A 20,178-nucleotide genomic window follows, 5' to 3' on the forward strand; every position below is an offset into this window, starting at 1 on the left:
TCAGAGGAGAGTTGGGACAATCAGATCAACTGGGATCAGATCCTGGGATATAGGGCGCTGTAGAGTTTCCAACAGGAGCCTCCAGTGGCTCAGTGTGTTAAAGCGCTGAGCTGCTGAACTTGCGGACCAAAAGGTCTCAGGTTCAAATCCTGGGAGCGGAATGAGCGCCCGTTGTTTGCCCCAGCTCCTGCCAATCTAGCAGTTCGAAAACATACCAATGTGAGTAGATCAATAGGTACCGCTCCGGCGGGAAGGTAACGGCGCTCCATGCAGTCATGCCGGCCACATGACCTTGGAGGTGTCTATGGACAACGCCGGCTCTTCGGCTTAGAAATGGAGATGAGCACCAACCCCCGGACTTAACGTCAGGGGGAAACCTTTACCTTTACCTTAGAGTTTTCAACAGAACTCATAACCTCTAATGATGCCTGACACAGAAACGTCAGGAGAGAATGCTTCTGGAACATGGCCATACAGCCCGGAAAAGTCGCAAAAAGTAAAGCACTCTTCTTGGGCCTCTGAGCTGGGTTGGGACTGCGGGGGGGGGGGGGGGGATGCGCCCCTCCCACTCCTTTTCCCCTCTCATCCTCCCCCCTCCCTCCCTTTCTGGGGTCCCAAAGGGCCCGTGAGTCATCCTTGGCCGGCTTTGGGGGCTCCTGATTGGCTGGCCGGGCGCTTGTTGGACGGGAGGGGCGTGCCCGGGGTATAAAAGGCGCTCCTCCTCAGCCCGCAGCGCCTTTCTTGCCTTGCGCACCTGCGGCAGAAGCCCTCCACGCCGTCTCCTGTTGGGATTACAACAACCATGAGCACCACGAGCAGCAACCGGAGCTCCTCTTACCGCCGCATGTTCGGGGGATCCGGCCGGTCCAGCTTCGGGGGAGGCGGCGGCACCCGCTATGTCACCTCCTCGTCCCGCTACTCCTTGGGCAGCTCCATCCGGCCCAGCAGCGTCCGCCTGGTCTCCTCTTCTCCCGGCGGCGGCGGGATCTACGCCTCCAAGTCGGTGCGCCTGCGGTCCAGCCTGCCCCCGGTGCGCCTCCTGGGCGACGCCGGCGTGGACTTCTCCCTGGCCGACGCCATCAACACGGAGTTCAAGGCCAACCGCACCAACGAGAAGGCCGAGCTGCAGGAGCTCAACGACCGCTTCGCCAACTACATCGACAAGGTGCGCTTCCTGGAGCAGCAGAACAAGATCCTGCTGGCCGAGCTGGAGCTGCTCAAGGGCAAAGGCACCTCCCGCCTGGGCGACCTCTACGAGGAGGAGATGCGAGAGCTCCGCCGCCAGGTGGACCAGCTCACCAACGACAAGGCGCGCGTGGAAGTGGAGCGGGACAACCTCAGCGACGACATCCTGCGCCTCCGGGAGAAGTAAGCCACGAAGCCCCGCGGCAGCAGGCTTGGTGGGCAAAGTTGGGCCTTCCAAGGGGTTTGGACTTCAACTCCCGCCATTCCTCACAGCCTCAGGCCCTTTCCTTTTCCCCCACAGCCGCTTAAGCGGCTGTGGGGGAAAAGGAAGGGGCCTGAGGCTGTGAGGAATGGCGGGAGTTGAAGTCCAAACCCAACTTTGTCCATGCCAACCTTTGTAAGTCAAAGTTAAGTCAGTCTGCATTTAGTTCTGTACTTTAGATGCACCCTTAGCCATATTCAGTCCCTATATTTGTAGGAAAATGGGATAAAAATAAAGTAAATGAACCATTAAACTTATTGGTAGAGTGAATGAGCTGGTCTTAGGATAATTCCAAAGTATACCACCTCAGTCATTGGGAGTCCTGAAGAAGGCAGGCAAAACTTCCTTCTTCCAGCACACAGATCCTAAGCATTTATAAACTTGAACTTAACAAGGCTTTAACTAGAATAATATAATACAGTAGAGTCTCACTTATCCAACACTCGCTTATCCAAGGCTCTGGATTATCCAACGCATTTTTGTAGTCAATGTTTTCAATATATCATGATATTTTGGTGCTAAATTCGTAAATACAGTAATTACTACATAACCTTACTGCGTATTGAACTACTTTTTCTATCAAATTTGTTGTATAACATGATGTTTTGGTGCTTAATTTGTAAAATCATAACCTAATTTGATGTTTAATAGGCTTTTCCTTAATCTCTCCTTATTATCCAACATATTCGCTTATCCAACGTTCTGCTGGCCCGTTTACGTTGGATAAGTGAGACTCTACTGTAATTACTTTATTCTTGTATCCTGCTTCCATCTCCCTGCAGGCATTTGGGATGACTAACATGGGGCCAAGCCCAAATAACCACAATAAAACAAGATCAAATACAGTTTTTGGCCTACACCTCCCAGAAATCCCAGCCAATTTACCAGCTGTTAGGATTTCTGGGAGCTGAAGGCCAAAAACATCTGGGGACCCCCAGGTTGAGAACCACTGATATAGTGTGCCTCATCACGCTAGAGCATGAATTCACTTCAAATCAAGTTTCTTCCTCCTGCAGAATTCTGTGGTTTGTAGTTTGGTGAGGCCCGCAACCTGTCTGGCTGAGCTGTTTAACGTGGATTTAAAGTGGACCCAAGCTTTAGTATGATGGGGTCCTATTTTAATTGATATGTATGTTTTTACAGTTTTATAATATTGTGTTTTACTGATATTGTTCTTAGCTGAATTTGTCATAGTTTGTAAGCCGCCTTGAGTCCCCCTTCAGGGGTGAGAAGGGCAGGGTATTAGTACAGTAAATAAATAAAATACTGGAGATTGTTGTTTGCAATGGCACCAGCATTCTGGCATGGAAAGCTACAGGCAATGTAAAACTACAACTCCCAGAATTCACAGTATTGAGCGGTGGCAAACTACATTAATTTTAGTGTAGAAGTAACCCCCACCCAGGGTGGGGCCATTTGCTCCTCCTAGAATTAAGATGTATTTCCTTGAAGAATATGGGTAACATAAATGTTAGCAGGGGAAACTCTCTTCCTGTGGTCTAGGTCTCCTCTGCTCAAATTTTGAGCAGCTAGTTGGCAACAATTCAAGCTCTTTTGTTGGTGGCAGATTACCTTTTGAGGTCAACAACTCTTAGGGCCCAGAATACCATGGCAGAAAAATCCCACAATATCGGCTTTGAACTGGGATATCTGTGTCCACACTGCCATATATTCCAGTTCAAAGCAGATAATGTAGGATTTTATTCAGCTGTGTGGAAGAGGGGTCTTAGTGTCCCACCAGCATGTTGGTTTGTGAGGTTGAGGATTGTTAGGAGTTGCAATCCCCTTCCCCCAAGCTATTACCCCCCAATTTTTGTGTGTCAGCTAGGTGGACCCCTTTATACAGTTCTGGAATCTTTAGAAGAAAAACCCCTGTACCTTTTTAATATAGGATAGGTTGGTGTTTTCCTTATTTGAAGTGCTCAATATTACTTTGGATTCTGGAATCACAAAATCAGGTATCCCAAGATCCAAAGAGATATGGAATACTTCAGGTTCCAAGCGTTTTGGATAAGACATACCTTTTCATACATAAGCTTTTATTTTATTAATACAGATGTTCTTGATCTTTCTTTTTGTGCCACAAGCCATTTGCTTCTGCTTTCAAGGCTGTGGTTGCATTTGAAACTTGAAGCTGGAGAGAGACTGGGGATATGAAAGATGCAACCGCCTTGAGGAAGAAGCAGGCAGCTGGTGACAAAAAGTTTCAGTGTTCAGCGGTTTCTAGATTTCTGAATAAGGGAGACTCAATAGATTGATTTAAAAAAAAATTCATTCATGTTGTAGTCATTATCCAGAGTGGGATAACTTGGGAGAGTTATCTTTTGGGTAGGAATTTCCATTCTCTCTCCATGGCTCTGTTTTCCTTTAGGAGTGAAGCGGATGGGATCTGTGAGTCTAAAACAAATAAAACATTCTGTCTGTTCATTCTGTTAATTGGAAGGCTTGTGAGAATTTGTCACATGGTTTAATTCAGAATGATCACTTGGTGTGCTCATTGTGAGTCTGGTAAATCATGCCCTGATGGAAAAGTTCAGATCTTTCTGGAGTTGTGCCTCTTTAAAAAAAAGTTGCTTGTTGGAAGGGCCTAGAAAGCACCACTGGGTGCAGTATGACCCCTGTATCTGAAGATGGGGATATGTTCACTGATTTTGTGGGAATATATGAAACCATAGATAATAGTGACCCCCATTGAAATAAAAGGATGTCTGGTCCAAGAATACTAACACTGGATGACATAGGAAATGCCTTGACAGGATTGCTACCCTGTTTCCCCGAAAATAAGACATCCCCGAAAAATAAGACCTAGTAGAAGATTTGCTGAATTGCTAAATATAAGGCCTCCCCCAAAAGTAAGACCTAGCAAAGTTTTTGTTTGGAAGCATGCCCAGCGCCTGCCAAACAGAACACCAGAGCATGCAGGATTGGTACCAGTTGTACATGGAAATAATGACAGTAACAAGAAATTCTTGATAGGATTCACAGTTTGTCTGGTTATGCTGATTTGTGATGACAACTACTGTACAGTATATAATAAATGTTCATTTTTTGTTCAACAATAAATGTGAATTCTTCTTCATGGAAAAATAAGACATCTCCTGAAAATAAGATCCAATGCATCTTTGGGAGCAAAAATTAATATATGACACTGTCTTATTTTCGGGGAAACACGCTAGACATAAATAGTTGAAACAGTGGATAGTGGTTCCATGGATACAGGGGTTGTACTGTATTTTTACTCTCTTCACATTTTCCATTGCAAAGAATAAAAGACAGTGCCTTCTAAGTTTGATTTTGATACTTCACAGGATATTATGTGTGAGTTCTGTGTCCATATGTTTGCAAGTAGTTTTGAATTAATGGGTGTGGCTGACTCCAATTTGGACTGTGATATCACAACCCGCTCTGATGCAGGGTTACCGTAATGTAAGCTACTAAAGGGCTTTGCACATAAGTAGAAGTACAGATTCGTAGGTTAATTGGTGGTGTTCTCTACACACTTAGGGTTAAGCCTCACTGAATTTGTAAACTTGGCTTCTGAGTAGACACACCCAAGGGTTGCACCGTTAGTTTCCCCCATTGTTACAACTCTGTGTTTCTTAACTTCATATGGTTGAAAGTTCCAGATAATTTGCCACATGGTCTTGGTTTGGTTATTTATCTTGTATGGAAAGGTCAAATTCCACCAGAATGTGAATTTTCAAGATTAATTAAACCTTCTTAAGATGTAGGTCAGCATCCCCCGCCCCAGTTGTTTGAGCAATGTGGGTAATATTTTTGTGACTAATTAGTAGAATTAATGCTGCTCTTAACAATAGATTATTTTCAGGCTTGGTCATGAGGCAGTGAAAATGGAATTGCACAAATGGAGGAACGGGATGCTTTTGTCTGGAAATCTCCCTCTCCCCACCTCCTCTCTTTCTCACTTCTGGGTGTGGCTGCCTGTCTATCAAATTGAACCATCTCTTGGTTTATTTTTGACTGTCACTTTTATTTTACAGACTTCAAGATGAGATGATTCAGAGAGAAGAAGCTGAAAATACTTTGCAGTCTTTCAGACAGGTTTGTAGTGACTTCCTTTCCTTTTTGATGAAAGTTTTTCAAGTATCCAGCCAGAACTTTAGAATTTTCACATGGAATTTAAAGCCACCTAGTGGTGGAATAAAGATAGGCATGCTTACTGATATTTCTTTGACTAGATTTTACTTTTGATTCAAAAAAAGCTGTGTTGTGAATTTCTAAGCTAGCGATGGGCAACTAGACTGAATCTGGAGCCAGTTTTCTTCCCCTTAAATCCCTCAGGGACTACATAAGCTGTTTTCTTAGCCAGTTTAAAAGGCAAATGACTCACAGACTCAACAGTTAGCACAGAAGCCAATCCCTCATTATTAATACGTGAATTCAGTAGTATATTGCAGAACTTGATGTTGATACAGTGGCATTTGTTGCAAGATATGATGATGTGTGCTACTTACAGGTTGAGTATCCTTTATCCGAAATGCTTGGGAACAGAAGTGTTTTGAATTTCAGATCCCCCCCCCAGATTTTGGAATGCTTCCACATTACATAATGAGATAACTTGGAGATAGGTCATAGGTCTAAGTGTGAACTTACATTTCATATACACTTTACACATACAGCTTGAAGCTAACTTTATAAATATGAGATCTCAGACTCATATACACTGTACACACATAGCTTAAAGCTAACTTTATAAAAACATTTTTAGTTTTGTTCGTGAAATAGTTTATGTACACTGAATCACCAAAAATAAAGGTGTCATTAGCTCAGTCACTCATGAGGACAATTTTGATTTTTTTTTTAGTATTTCAGAATTTTAGGTGAGGAATGCTTAGCATAATTCCTCTGAGAAGCTCAGTTTACTCTTCATGCCTGTTTTCCTCCTCATTTAATGGCAGTCACAACCCTGTGAGGTAGTTCTGGCTGAGAGAGCTGGCTCATGCTTACTGCATTTTACAAAATTCACAAGGGGAGAGAATCTGGATTGCTGGTGTCCCGTCCCATCTTTGTGTATTTGGCGTCCTGAGCTACGCTTGGGCTTAACAATGACACTTCTGAGCACACAAAAGATTTACATCCATTTGGGATTTCAGACTTCTAGAGAGCCAGGTATTGTTCCCTGTTTTACCAGAGTCTAGTCTGTTACCCAGTGAAACCCTGTGGAATCAGTTTTTTCTGATTGGTGAGGTTGAAAAGGAGCCATCTGTTCGCTTGGCTGAAAGGTATTAATGGTTTCTATGGGATTCACTATGGAATGCAGTCGCCGGCATTACTGCCAGTGTGGTGGTAGCAGATTGAAATAATAGAGGCCTTTGTACTCTGGGGTGCTTAGGGCAGGCTGCATTCTTACTGGATGTGTAATGATGCAAGCATATTTTAGTAGCCCACAATTTAAAGCAGTGGGCACTTTTGCTGGTCCAGTCTCTAAGTGGGTATTGAACAAGCTGCCTATACTTCTGACATGAAGGATAACCTAATGCAATCTCTTTTAAGTAAGCATGTTAATACACAAACCAAACCATGAATAGTCCAGACACTTTGCCTTTTCACTAGACTGGGAAAAAGGAAACTGAATGCTGCAAATAGCTGCTGTGTCTTTTGAAGAAGACTTCCTTTGTTAGAAAAAAAGTTGTGCACTTTAATATGCAAACGTTACTTTTGTCATATTTTTGTTCCCCGGAGAGACATAGCTTTTCTTTGATGTAGTAGAACTTTCAAGTAGTTTGCCATTTTGCTTCACCTAATACTTAACATTTTATCTTATATTATGTTATATTCTCGGTTAGGAAACTTAATATTTTACTTGCGAATTTTCAAACTTCCCTGCTTTTGAAAAGAGAGTGTGAGGTAGGAATTGATTCAGGGAAAATAAAGTAGTCTCAGCAAGACTCATTGTTTTATCAGTGTGATGGTTTCATCCGAATGCCATCTTCTGAAAATGAAGTCATAAGTATCCAAGTTGTCAAATCTTTTAATTACCTGGATTTAAAATGTCCCAATAGGTATCCAGGCCTGGTGCAAATAGAACAGTGTAACACTGTCACAAATTTGGAATTGAACTTAAACACTTCAATTTAGAAGAAATATAGTATCTAAGAATTTTAATGGTGTTTACATGCAATGGTAATTTTGACTACAAATGGTAACGGTTTTCCCCCAATTTAATGTCCAGTTGTGTCCGACTCTGAGGGTTGGTGCTCATCTCCATTTCTAAGCTGAAGAGCCAGTGTTGTCCGTAGACACCTCCAAGGTCATGTGGCCGGCATGACTGCATGGAGCACTGTTACCTTCCCACCGGAGTGGTACCTATTGATCTACTCATATTTGCATGTTTTTGAACTGCTAGGTTGGCAGAATCTGGGGCTAACACCAGGCGCTCACTCTGCTCCCCAAATTCGAACCTGCAACCTTTTGGTCCGCAAGTTCAGCAGCTCAGGGCTTTAACACACTGCTCCACTGGGGGCTCCTTTGCTAATTAATAAGATATTAGATCTTTGCTTTGTATAGGCATAAGAGTACTATTTGAAAGGTCTGGTATATTTATGCTAGGGCCACAAAGATATGAATTAAAGTCAAACTGAGATAAGCGATGGAGAACAACCAGCCCAGAAGTAGAGTAGGTGGACATCCAGTCCCCAAGCATCTTTAACAGTTGTCAGTGATAGGCGATAAAAGGAGGAAACAAGTGAACGGATCTCAGCTTTGCTTTGTGGTCCTGGAAGCTTTCTCATTGATGGCTATTCCTCAGTTGACATTCATAAAACTGTCATGTGCTTTGCATGTTCCCTGGGATAATGTCCAATTTGCTTTGGGCCTTTAACCCCACCCATTGCTGGAATGCAGTGCCCAGGGACCTTTCCAAATTGAAATTTAGCCCACAGTCTAAATAGGGTTTTCTTTTCTTTCCTTCAAATGTATAAATATGTTCCCTCATGTATAAATATGTGAGGGGAAGTCATAGGGAGGAGGGAGCAAGCTTGTTTTCTGCTGTCATGGAGACTAGGATGCGACACAATGGCTTTAAACTACAGGAAAGGAGGTTCCACCTGAACATCAGGAAGATCTTCCTAACTGTGAGAGCTGTTCAGCAGTGGAACTCTTAGACCCAGACTATGGTGGAGGCTCCTTTGGAGGCTTTTAAGCAGAGGCTGGATGGCCATCTGTCGGGGGTGCTTTGAATAGATTTCCTTCTTCTTGGCAGGGGGTTGGACTGGATGGCCCATGAGGTCTCTTCCAACTCTATGATTCTAGATGAAAGGAGGCAGGTTCAACTCAACAGGTAGACTCAACAGTGTATCTGCCTAAATTATACAACTTCATTTAAAGGCTTCCTGCTCATTACCTCAGTTCTGCAAGCTAAATGCTTTATTGTTCAGGTTTTCCATGTGCTTAAATGGACAAATATGGCACTTCAAAATTAAGTATCTGAGTCTTGAAATCCAAGATGTGTGTCCTCAAGAAATTTGAAAATTTGACTAAGCTCATTGGGGCTTTTGGCAGTTGAAGTCCAAATATTTAGACCAAAGGCTGGGATTTAGAAGCAGAGGAAGGGGTTGCACCTTTTTTCTAAGGGAGAATGGATAATGAAATTACACAGGAGCTGAGAAGCTATTTGTTTTTGAACCTAGTATGTTTCTATATCTAGCAGAACTGTATAGCCTGCTGTTTTAAATGCCGAGAGGTTTTCTTTCCTGTCAGTATTGGATTTATAAGTGGGGAGCATGGTAGAAATCTTTGCAAGTACCTAATTAACCTAATTATTACCTCTTCGTGCAGATGTGAAGCAGCCAATGCTTCTATAGGCCATAATTCAACTGTAGCACAATTGTCACCTCCTGGTTCAGATTGTAAGGCTGTAATTAACAGAATTTGAAGTGTGGGATGTGGGTGTTGGTAACGGGCTTTTCCTTATTTAAATGCCTTGAAATGAAATGGCTTAAAATACCCACTCTGAGGTTCTAAGAGCCTTTGAAGCCCATACTGTTAAGACAGAAATTGATATTTATCTTATTGGAAAAAGCCTTTTGCAGTTATGTGGTTTGTATTTGGAAATGTTTGGAAAGCAAGTTAAGCAGGTTTGGCTTAAGGAGGATAAACTCCATCAACGTGAGTTGAAACACTTGGGAAAATAAATGTGCACTATCGTATTACATTATAAGAAGTAGTTTTTTTTTTGAGGGGGTAGAGCATAGATTTATTTTTGAGCTGTAGACTCCATAAATATATCTGAATGGTCCTCTCAAAGAGCAGTTTGCCCTCCAGATATTTTGGATTTTGTCTTCATGAAGCCCCTGCCATTATGGCTAGTGGTCAAGGATTCTGGGAGCGGAAGTTCTGTCTCAGCACTCTAAAAACCATTGACTGCTTCCTATAGGCATAAAGTGCAATTTATTAATAACTTGGTAGCTTTTCATTACTTAACCATGTCAGGCATACAGTATTGATGTCTCTCAAAAGTAGAATGGAGTGATACTATTACTTCCCACAAGCAGGAGTATAGTGTCTGGGTAGAAGGAGGTACTAATGCTATACTGTTCTCCTTTGGCCTAATCTCACCTGTAATATGGACTCCAGTTCTGAGCAGCCCAGTTCAAGAAAAATATTGCTTGAACGTATTTAGAGGAGAGCACCCAAGATAGTAAAAGGTCTGGAAACTATGAGGAATGGATTGGGGAGGTGGGGAAGAGATGATTGAGTGTTGGCATGACAGATATATTTCAGTATCTGAAGGGATATCATGTAGAAGATGGAGCAAACTTGGTGCTTCAGAGACTGAAACATGAACAAATGTTTTCAGATTGCAAGAAGAGATCTTGCCCAGACTTTAGGAAAATGTTTTGAATATGGAATGGACTGTCTTAGAAGATGGTGGAGGTTCTTTTGAAGCTAAATGGCCACTTTTCAGGACTGTTTCAGCTGTTTATTCTCACATGGTGAAGATTGGACTAGATTGCCCTTGCATTCCCATCCATCTCCATGACATTCTGCTTTTATTTATGTTGCTTGTTCTTGTGGCTAAGAAGCTTCTTTGTTCAGTTCTTCAAATCCATACTTTAGAAATTACTTACTGCTTAATACAGTAACTGGTCACATGTTCTGTAACAACGTCTTTATTATCCATTTTTTATGCCACATTTCCTCTACTGAACCTAAATTGATCTATGGGTCTCTGGCTCCACATTTATTCTCACAATTGTGAGGTCAGTTAGACTAGGAGAGAGTAACTGGATCCATGGTTATATGGTGAGTCTGGTAGGTCTAACCAAAGAGTATCACAGCATGTACTTGTTTCCCTGCAACTGTATAAAAAGAGAAAGTGTTTGAACTAAATTAGGGATGTAAAAAATGAAATCGTTTTGTTGAGTGTTGGAAAACCCAAAAAATAAAGCCCTAGACCAGTAAGATCTTTGTGCAGAAAATACTATATACTTGTATTAGAATCATAGAATCATAGAGTTGTCATCTAGTCCAACCCCCCTGTCAAGAAGCAGGAAATCACATTCAAAGCACCCCCGAGAGATGGCCATCCATCCTCTGCTTAAAAGCCTCCAAAGAAGGAGCCTCCTCCACAGTCCGGGGGAGAGAGCTCCACTGTCGAACAGCCCTCACAGTGAGGAAATTATTCCTAATGTTCAGGTGGAATCTCCTTTCCTGTAGTTTAAAGCCATTGTTCCATGTCCTAGTCTCCAGGGCAGCAGAAAACAAGCTTGGCCCTTTCTCCCTATGACTTCCTCTCACATATTTATACATGGCTATCATGTCTCCTCTCAGCCTTCTTTTCTGCAGGCTAAACATGCCCAGTTTTTTAAGCCGCTCCTCATAGGGTTTGTTCTCCAAACCTTTGATCATTTTAGTCACCCTCATCTGGACACATTCCAGCTTGTCAACATCTCCCTTAAATTATGGTGCCCAGAATTGGACACAGTATTCCAGGTGTGGTCTGACCAAGGTAGAATAGGCTGGTCCAACAATGAGGCGAATTAAGCGGTCTCTTCGGGCGCCAAACATACGGGGGCGCAGTCAAGACTGCTTTTTCTGTTGATTTGTTGTAAAACATGATGTTTTGGTGCTTAATTTGTAAAATCTTAATGTAATTTGATGTTTAATAGACTTTTCCTTAATCCCTCCTTATTATCCAACATTTTTGCTTATCCAATGCTTTTATTTTTCAGTGATTTTTTTTGGGGGGGGGGGGGCAAAATTCTGTTCGCCTACACTTGATAAATACCTAGGGCTGTCTCTGAATAGAGGATAGCATGATTTCCCTGGATCTAGACACTATACTCCTATTTATCCAGGCCAAAATTCCATTGGCTTTTTTACCACCGGATTACGTTGTTGGCTCATGTTTAACTTGTTGTCCACAAGGACACTAAGACCTTTTTCACACATACTGCTGAGTATTGTTTTTGAAAACTGCAGTCTTTTACAGCAAGAAGAAAAATGAAAAAAAAGTTTGTGTTCTTCCCTGTGAGAAGAAAAGATGCAAAGATTTTCATCTCTAGTTTAAATGTATTCACACATTTTTGAGTTAGACCTGAACTGCCTCAAGGAAGAGATGAATTCTTTCTGTCGGCTTGTGCTTGGCCAGCATAAGCTGTGGGCTTTAAGCATGAAATCGGATTTTTAGAACTGTACTGCTCAGCTCCTCTGTGGAATGGCTGGCTGACCTGCACAGTGCATAGCAAACAAAAAGTAGTCCACTGATACCAGCTCTAATCTCATCACATGCTGCCAGATATATACAACACAGTGCTGTCTGTGAACTTTTATTATGGCTGTACCTCCTGTATTTACAGTCTTTCTCCAGTCTGGGTGATGTGCTCTTCCCTGGGGCCTCAGTTCTTTCATGATGCTAATAATCCCCTGATGTGGAACATGGTTTCTCTCCTCCATGGAATAAAGTAAACATTCATAGGCATTTTGTTATAATAGCCTTTGGGGATACTGTACTGTATTCTTCCATTATGACTTGCCTGGATTTAAGAATGATCAGGAATGACTGTCCCACTTACTAGGACTTTACTATCAAGCAAGTAAAATCGTCATCAGGAGATAGTTGCTTATCACCCTTGGTAGATACTCTCCATATTTGATTCTGTAAGCATTTAAAATACCAAAAACATGAAACTGCATATGTTTTCTTGCTGGACGATTGAAACATTTTAATGTGTTTTATTTGAGTATTGATGCTGTTTTTATCTGTGTTTTACTGTGCTTTTATTTGTTTTTGGGCTTGGCCCTGTGTTAGCCGCCCCAAGTCTCTATGGGGAGATGGAGGAATTATTATTACTATTTTACTGGTTCAACATATTCAATCCAAAATTGTTTAAATAGCCACTGATGTTTATTTTTCAAGGAAACATTCAATCTGGTTTCTTTGACTTGCTATTAATAAACAAAACTGAAAGGAACATAGTAGCTCACTTTTTAAAAGATCAGTATTTTTCTGTTCATTCAAAGAGCCTTAATTATTTCATTCAAACTAATTCAACATTTTACTTTGCAACTATTGATACTGGATGTTTTATTATCTGAAGACACATTATCATCAATATTGCTTACCTTGTTCAAATTCTAAGGGGGAAATGCACTGAATGTTGTTAATTTTTGCTTTCCTGAAGATGAAAGCTTTCTCTGAATAGCTACATAGAGAAAGTTAATTGCAGCTTTAATTTTTTGTTTGGTTTTAGACATTACTAATCAGTGTTATGAAGGGATGTAGGTCTAAAAATGGGAAAATAGTCTGCAGAAAAACATGGCTGCAGGAAATGGATTTTCCTTCAGTTGTTTTACTTTGTAATGTTTTCCATGGAAACAAATGTCAGTCATTCCCCATCAAAACGAAACTATTGAACACTTTTTAAACAAGAAATGCAGCTAACCCTCCACATTCACTAGAGTTAGGGGCACAGGTTCACAATGAAAGTGAAAAACCACAAATAAATAGCCCTTTAAAAAACCCTGAGAATACCTTATTCCTTCAGGTGACCATGTGACTACCTTCTGGTGGTAGTTGCACTGGAGGACCTAGATATTTCTAGAGATAACATTCTCATAAAATGCATGAATACAGCAATCAAATCTGCATATGTTGAACTTGCAAATGAGGAGGGTTGAGTATATTATTTGTCCACTACTTCCTTGGGCAGTAGTTACATTTTCTTCAGTAATGTTGAATTCACAATTCTGTGTGATTCCAATTATGATTGTTCCTGAGACTGTTTTCCTCTTTTCCTTTCTCAGGATGTTGACAGTGCCTCTTTGGCCCGTCTCGATCTTGAACGCAGAGTTGAATCCTTGCAAGAGGAGTTGGTTTTCGTGAAGAAACTTCATGATGAGGTAAAGCTACTTTGGTCAACTTCAGAGTGCAGATACCTTGGAAATGAGAATACAATTGGTGAGTGTTTAATATCTGTTCTGTCTTCTTCAAGGAAATCCGTGAGCTGCAGGCCCAAATTCAGGACCAACATATTCAAATTGATATGGATGTTGTCAAGCCAGATCTCACTACTGCCTTGCGAGATGTGCGCCAACAGTATGAAAATGTGGCTTCCAAGAACCTTCAAGAGGCTGAAGATTGGTACAAGTCCAAAGTAAGTAAACGGGTTACCCTAGACAGTTCAAATAATAGGAATTTGTAATATTTTAATAGAAGGAGACAGTTTGAAGTTTCAGCAAACTTATCACTTGGATACATTTGGATAAGGTTCATTGACTAAAGATGAGAAGGAAATTCCTGTAGAATATCAGGTATTTTTGTAATATCTAATATTAATGCAAAGTTGTCCTGTTGCAATTTGGAACTTACATGGGACTGTACTGTATCAATTTAAAATTATTACTACAAAGATTATAGAAGAACCAACGAGTTATTTTGGAAAGTATTCAAACATGAACTTAATGTTTGTTATATCTGCATAAATCATGCTTAATTGTACAGTATTTATTTGTTCATTTTCCACGTTCTTGACTTTTTTAAAAAATTATTGTACTCTGTTTTTAAAGGCATTACCTATGTTGTGAAAGCCGCCTTGAGTCCCCTCCGGGGTTGAGAAAGGCGGGATAAAAGTACCGCAAATAAATAAATAAATAAATAATAGTTAGCTTATGTATATTCAAGCATGAACTTAATGTTTGTTATATTTGTGTAAATCATATCTAATTGTATTTGTTCATTTCCCATGTTTTTAATTTACAAATAATAGTTTATATATATTTTTCTATTTGAATTTCATATCATTACAATTAAGAATATGGCAACAGGACAACTTTGTATTAATACTAGTTTATTTATTTATTTATTTATTTACAGCATTTATATTCCGCCCTTCTCACCTCGAAGGGGACTCAGGGCGGATCACATTACACATATAGGCAAACATTCAATGCCTTTAACATAGAACAAAGACAAGACAAACATAGGCTCCGAGCGGGCCTTGAACTCATGACCTCCTGGTCAGAGTGATTCATTGCAACTGGTTGCAACTGGCTGCTCTCCAGCCTGCGCCACAGCAGGCTGGAGAGCAGCCAGTTTCATAGATATCTGTTTAGTTTTTAATATCTCCCAACTCTCCATAAAGCTATAGCATATCCTTGTTTTCCATTTGCAATGCTAAATGTTTATAGTGGTTCAGGAATTGCTTATCCTGTGCTTTCTACTGAATATGGCTCAGATGTATCGATAAAGCAATTAATCAAACAAAATTGAAATAACCCATTAAAGAACCCACTCTGAGAAACCAGAATGCTCTCTTCAGCCTTGTTACTATAGGAAGTGAATTTCCTAATTTAAAATTTATCAGCCCAGTTTTAGTAATATCTTCTCATAAATAAATGTCAATGAATTGATTACTAACAGATGAGCAGGTATAGCGGATGAGTCTTACCCTTTCCTAATACGATGAACAACCACCGTATTCCTTATGAAGTACATCCCAAACATATCTAATAGGAATATACTCTATTTTCCATATCAGATAGTAGATAGTACAGCATTCTCAATCAAAAATAACTTCTCCTGTAAGGTGTAGATCACAAACGTAAGTTTTTTAAATGTAAGTCAAATGGCAATATAATGGGGCTGTGTCTTGCATAGGGGATCCGATCCAGGACCCTTTGTGTAATATGATTATCGCATAATTAGGAATGCTATTTTCCGTTAGCTTAAAGTGAACAAAGGTTTTTTTGTTGTTGTTTCTGATTAAATTTTACTACAGAATTGCTTTAGAGGACCTGGGAAATGACTAGAGAAATGTTCTCTCTGGGCTTCTATCATATTACGGTCAACTTAGCAGACGTCACTTCTCTAGATATTTTTGCGTCTTCCGGAGTGATTTATGGTATTCAAAGCTATTATCATTTAATAAGTAGGCCTACTGTATTAAATCTTTGCTACATGTTGATCTCCTGGTGCGTACTAAAGCCAATGTTGCATAAAGGGATAAGTGTCACTTTACAGTTACAATATTTTATGTTATTATTAACCTGGTGCCTTTTTAGTTTGCAGATCTGTCTGAAGCAGCCACCAGGAACAACGATGCCCTGCGCCAGGCCAAACAAGAAGCTAATGAGTACCGCAGGCAAATCCAAACTCTCACCTGCGAAGTGGATGCTCTCAAAGGAACCGTAAGTAAAAAATGCTACTTAAAACAGAAAACTTTGGCTGATTTTTTAAAATAAAAAAGATTCATGCAATGTACTGTTAAATGGACAGTTTGCTAAGTATTCAAGAGCACCAAAGCATTGTAAAGTATAGGGAAAATAAACCATTAAGCAGTTTATTAACAAGGTTTGAGGATTCAAAGAAAGTCATAAGTAAGATCCAGGTTGGTATACCTTTAAGTTGTTTCCGATTTATGGCAACACTAAGATGAACCTACTATGGGAGTTTTCTTGGCGAGATTTGTTCAGAAGGAGTTGCCTTTTATCTTTTTCTATGTCTTCCATATTTTCAGATGAAGTGAATTGGAAACTTTGGACATCACACATAACAAAATTTCCTTTATTTCCTTTACATAAAACTAAAATATAGTTGGCTGTCGCTCTTTAATTCTTCTATCTGTGATTTTTAAAATAATCTTTACAGAATGAATCTCTGGAACGCCAGATGCGTGAGATGGAGGATAACTTTGCTCTTGAAGCTGCTAACTGCCAAGACACTATTAATCGTCTCCAGGACGACATTCATAACATGAAGGAAGAAATGTCCCGCCACCTTCGCGAGCACCAAGAACTGCTGAATGTAAAGATGGCTCTTGATATTGAGATTGCCACTTACAGGAAACTGCTGGAGGGAGAAGAAAGCAGGTACTAAGTGCATCTAATGTTAGATCACGGTGGGCACAGTGACCAGATGGTTGTTTATTTGCTTCAAAGTGCCTCTAAGTGGCTTCTGGGGAGGTGCAAGGCATTTTCAGCTCCTCTATTTTATGTCCATGAGAGATCTTTAAAAAAAAATAACAGGAAGGGAAATAAGCAAAATAAAAAAATTCCTGATACTAAAGTGGCTGAGCGCTCTCCTTAATATACAGCAAACATGTTACATTCTGCCTCCAGGTCTTTTGGAGACCAAAATGGTATTGGGGGGGATGCAAGGTCTCCTGGGCACTGATGTAGCCTCCAATCTTCCAACAGTTGCCCACTCCTACAATAGACAAAACCTAGAACAATTGCAAACGTATGACCTTAATCTTCATTTTTTTTAACAGAATTTCTGTACCTGTTCCAACCTTTGCTTCTCTGAACCTGAGAGGTGAGTAGATTTTAATTGCTTCTATTCTTATTTCATGAAATGGTGTAGTTCACAGTAATGACATCACATTAATACAAAAAACTTTCTAAATTATTGCCATGCTTATCTTCTCTCAAATCCATGATCTGTGGACAGGATTTTTACAGAGACAATGGTCATTGATTGTGGCCAGCAAGTTGGTTTGCATTTTGTCTCCTCCCCCATACAGTGTGAATCCAGTTTCCACCTACCCACATCTGATAAAATAGGAATTTTCTGGACCCTTAGCCAATTCTGTGATGTGCTTTCACCAGAGGTTAGCATAGGAGTGTCCTAGAGAGGATACCTCTCCAGGAATTCTCTATGTCCTAAGTCTTAAGTCTACATCTGGTGGAAGTTATGCAGTTGAATAGAGTTTGCTATTACTATCCACAGTTTTCTGCTTCCATGGTAAGTTCAGGAACATGCCTCCCATGGATATGAGGATCGTACTGTATTTGAGTTATTGGTTGTCTAAATTCAAATGCTTTGAAAGACTGCCACTTTATTTGCAGTTTGGGCAATATTTCACCTATGGATACCACTAAAATGGCCACTGCTTATGATAAGCATATGAGCAACATGAAAGAGCATGCTATAGAAGACTTAGCTGTGGTATGTCCTTCTATTCACAGAAACAAACCTTGAGTCCATTCCCGTGGACACTCACTCAAAGAGAACACTGCTTATCAAGACTGTTGAAACTAGAGATGGACAAGTAAGTGCAAGTAAATGTTTATTTGTGGATGAAGAAAAGGGGCTGTTTGTGTGTCTTAGAAAGGTAGATAAATACAACATAGTTGCTAACATAGTTGCAGTGGGAATGTGTCTCTGCAACGTCTTAGAAATAAGAATTAAATGTGGTCCATTATTATAGTGGTGCCCGCCAGTGTTTTAAATAGAAGTCCTGCATGTTTTTCTTGATAGCATTGGATAGCAGCCAGTAAAGCAGGTACTAATTATCCAAGATTCAAACACTTCCTGAACTTCCAGGTAATTGGATGAGTGAGAAAATGAATATTCTTGAGTCAGTTGGCAGTAATGTAGTTCTAGATAAAGCCTTGGAAGTAGTTGACTTGGGATTTTGCTGTATTAGACTAATTTAGTTTATTCCACTGGATCTGTTTTGCATGATTTGCATCCAGGAACAATTCTTTTTTGGGGGGAAAGAATGTTAACTGTGCCAGCTATCTGGGCCTTTTGTGAGACCACTGGCTCAGTTCAATGCTCCCGGTCCCCAGCACAAAGAAACACAACACTGGATATTGTGTTTGTATAGATTAACAATCTGCACCACCTTTCACTGGTGCAAATTGAACTGTGTGATGAAAGGAGAACAGCTGTCTCTTTAATTACAGAGCTGGGGCATGTTGCATGAAATGTCTCGGACAGGTGTTAAAAAACAGGAGGGGTTTGACAGTGAGCTTGATGTGGTTTTTGACTTAGCCGGGTAGGGCTAGTAAGTACAAACAGTGTGTCAGAATCGGCTGTACTTCCCTTCGACTGCCAAGACAACGTTTTTTTAGACCTTTTAAATTGAATGTTATATTCTCAAAGTAGGTACCTGTGCAGGTGTGCATAATTTGGTGGTGGCTGTAGCTAAGCCGCAAATTGGAAAAATATCTCTTGCCTTCATCCTTTATACCCCTTCCTCCTAGCTTTCTGTCTGAATTGATATCCTATTAACTGTTTGAGATTCAAGCAAATGTCACTTAGGATTCCAGGACTGCAGGACATTCACCCCTGTTTTGTGCTACAATGCAGGCTGCATAGTTTTTATGCTTTAGTTCTGTTCAGTAGTTAAAAATGCAATAAAAACATTAAAATGGGACTTGCTTGTGAAATAGATTCAACTCAGTTAAACGTTTATTGCCATTCTAATGTCTGGTGCTCTTTTATCAGGTTATCAATGAAACCTCTCACCACGATGATCTGGAGTGAAGAGAGACCAGCCCATCTTGAAATCAAACCCTTACCAGCAAGACTAAAAAGAGAAACCGCTTTCAAGTGCCTTTCTGCAGTTTTTCCAAGAGCGCAAGGTGGTTATGCTAGGAGAACTAGGTCTTAGATCTTGCAAAACCGACTCTCTCTTGAAGGATTTAGAAGAGCTTACGAAAAAAGGGAGTCTAGTTAAGATAACAATGTATTGTGCTGCAATACTGTTTTTTAAGTTTCTGAATTGAATAAAATGGCTTTTTTCAGCACAGTATGAGCAACCCCTCACTGCTTCAATAAACATTTGGGAAATGGCTTTTGAATGTCTTACTTTGCGGCAAGATTTTAACAATGGTAATCTACTTTTGTGTAACAGCGGCAGGAAATGTGTCCATAATGAAAGCATTTCACACACATGCACATCTGCTGCTGTCAACTTTGTGCTGTCAACAAATGCACTCATTTTAGGGGAATTGAGAGATACATGTCTTCTCCTTGAGGTAGTGTGGTAATAACTATGTTTTTTGTAGCACACAAAACAGCAATGATTTATTACTGGAGGGGAAGGGGTTTCTCTCATTTGGAACAGTAATGCAGAACTTAGAACGGTTATTTTCTAAACCTAGAGTTCTCGGAATTGCCTAAACGTTTACCTGTGTGATTCTGCCAATTATAATTCTGAATGATTTTAGCTAACAGGATTCCATTTGAAAAATAATCAAAAGATGCATGCATCTCTTCTCACAGTTTATTTTGAAAGCAGAATCTTTTGTGAGCATTGTAACATGAGTCTCCCAAAAATTGTCTGGTATGTAGTAGTTGCAAGTAGTTACTCAGCTCTGAGATGCTAAGTTGGGCATTGCCCAAGTATCTAATACTCCGCCAGATGTCTTTAACATCCATATTCTTAGTGCCAGGGCCCTGGATTTGATGTGCTTTCTTGACAGGCTTCCTTGATACTGTTCTAATGTTGAGAACACAGAACCCTTGGTGAGGATCTTCA

At 40.5% G+C, this 20,178-nt stretch overlaps 1 protein-coding gene across 1 annotated transcript; it reads left to right on the plus strand.

Annotated features, from left to right (window-relative positions):
* Positions 1-724: 724 nt before the first annotated feature.
* Positions 725-19,491, plus strand: vim (vimentin). Its single transcript, XM_003221953.3, has 9 exons — positions 725-1,368; positions 5,449-5,509; positions 13,715-13,810; positions 13,903-14,064; positions 15,971-16,096; positions 16,557-16,777; positions 17,179-17,222; positions 17,876-17,958; positions 19,143-19,491. Exons 1-9 carry the CDS (start codon positions 803-805, stop codon positions 19,179-19,181), a joined length of 1,398 nt encoding a protein of 465 aa, XP_003222001.1. The 5' UTR covers positions 725-802; the 3' UTR covers positions 19,182-19,491.
* Positions 19,492-20,178: the final 687 nt, after the last annotated feature.

This window comes from Anolis carolinensis, chromosome 6 (genome assembly GCF_035594765.1).
Source record: "Anolis carolinensis isolate JA03-04 chromosome 6, rAnoCar3.1.pri, whole genome shotgun sequence".
NCBI classification, from domain to species: Eukaryota; Metazoa; Chordata; class Lepidosauria; order Squamata; family Dactyloidae; genus Anolis; species Anolis carolinensis.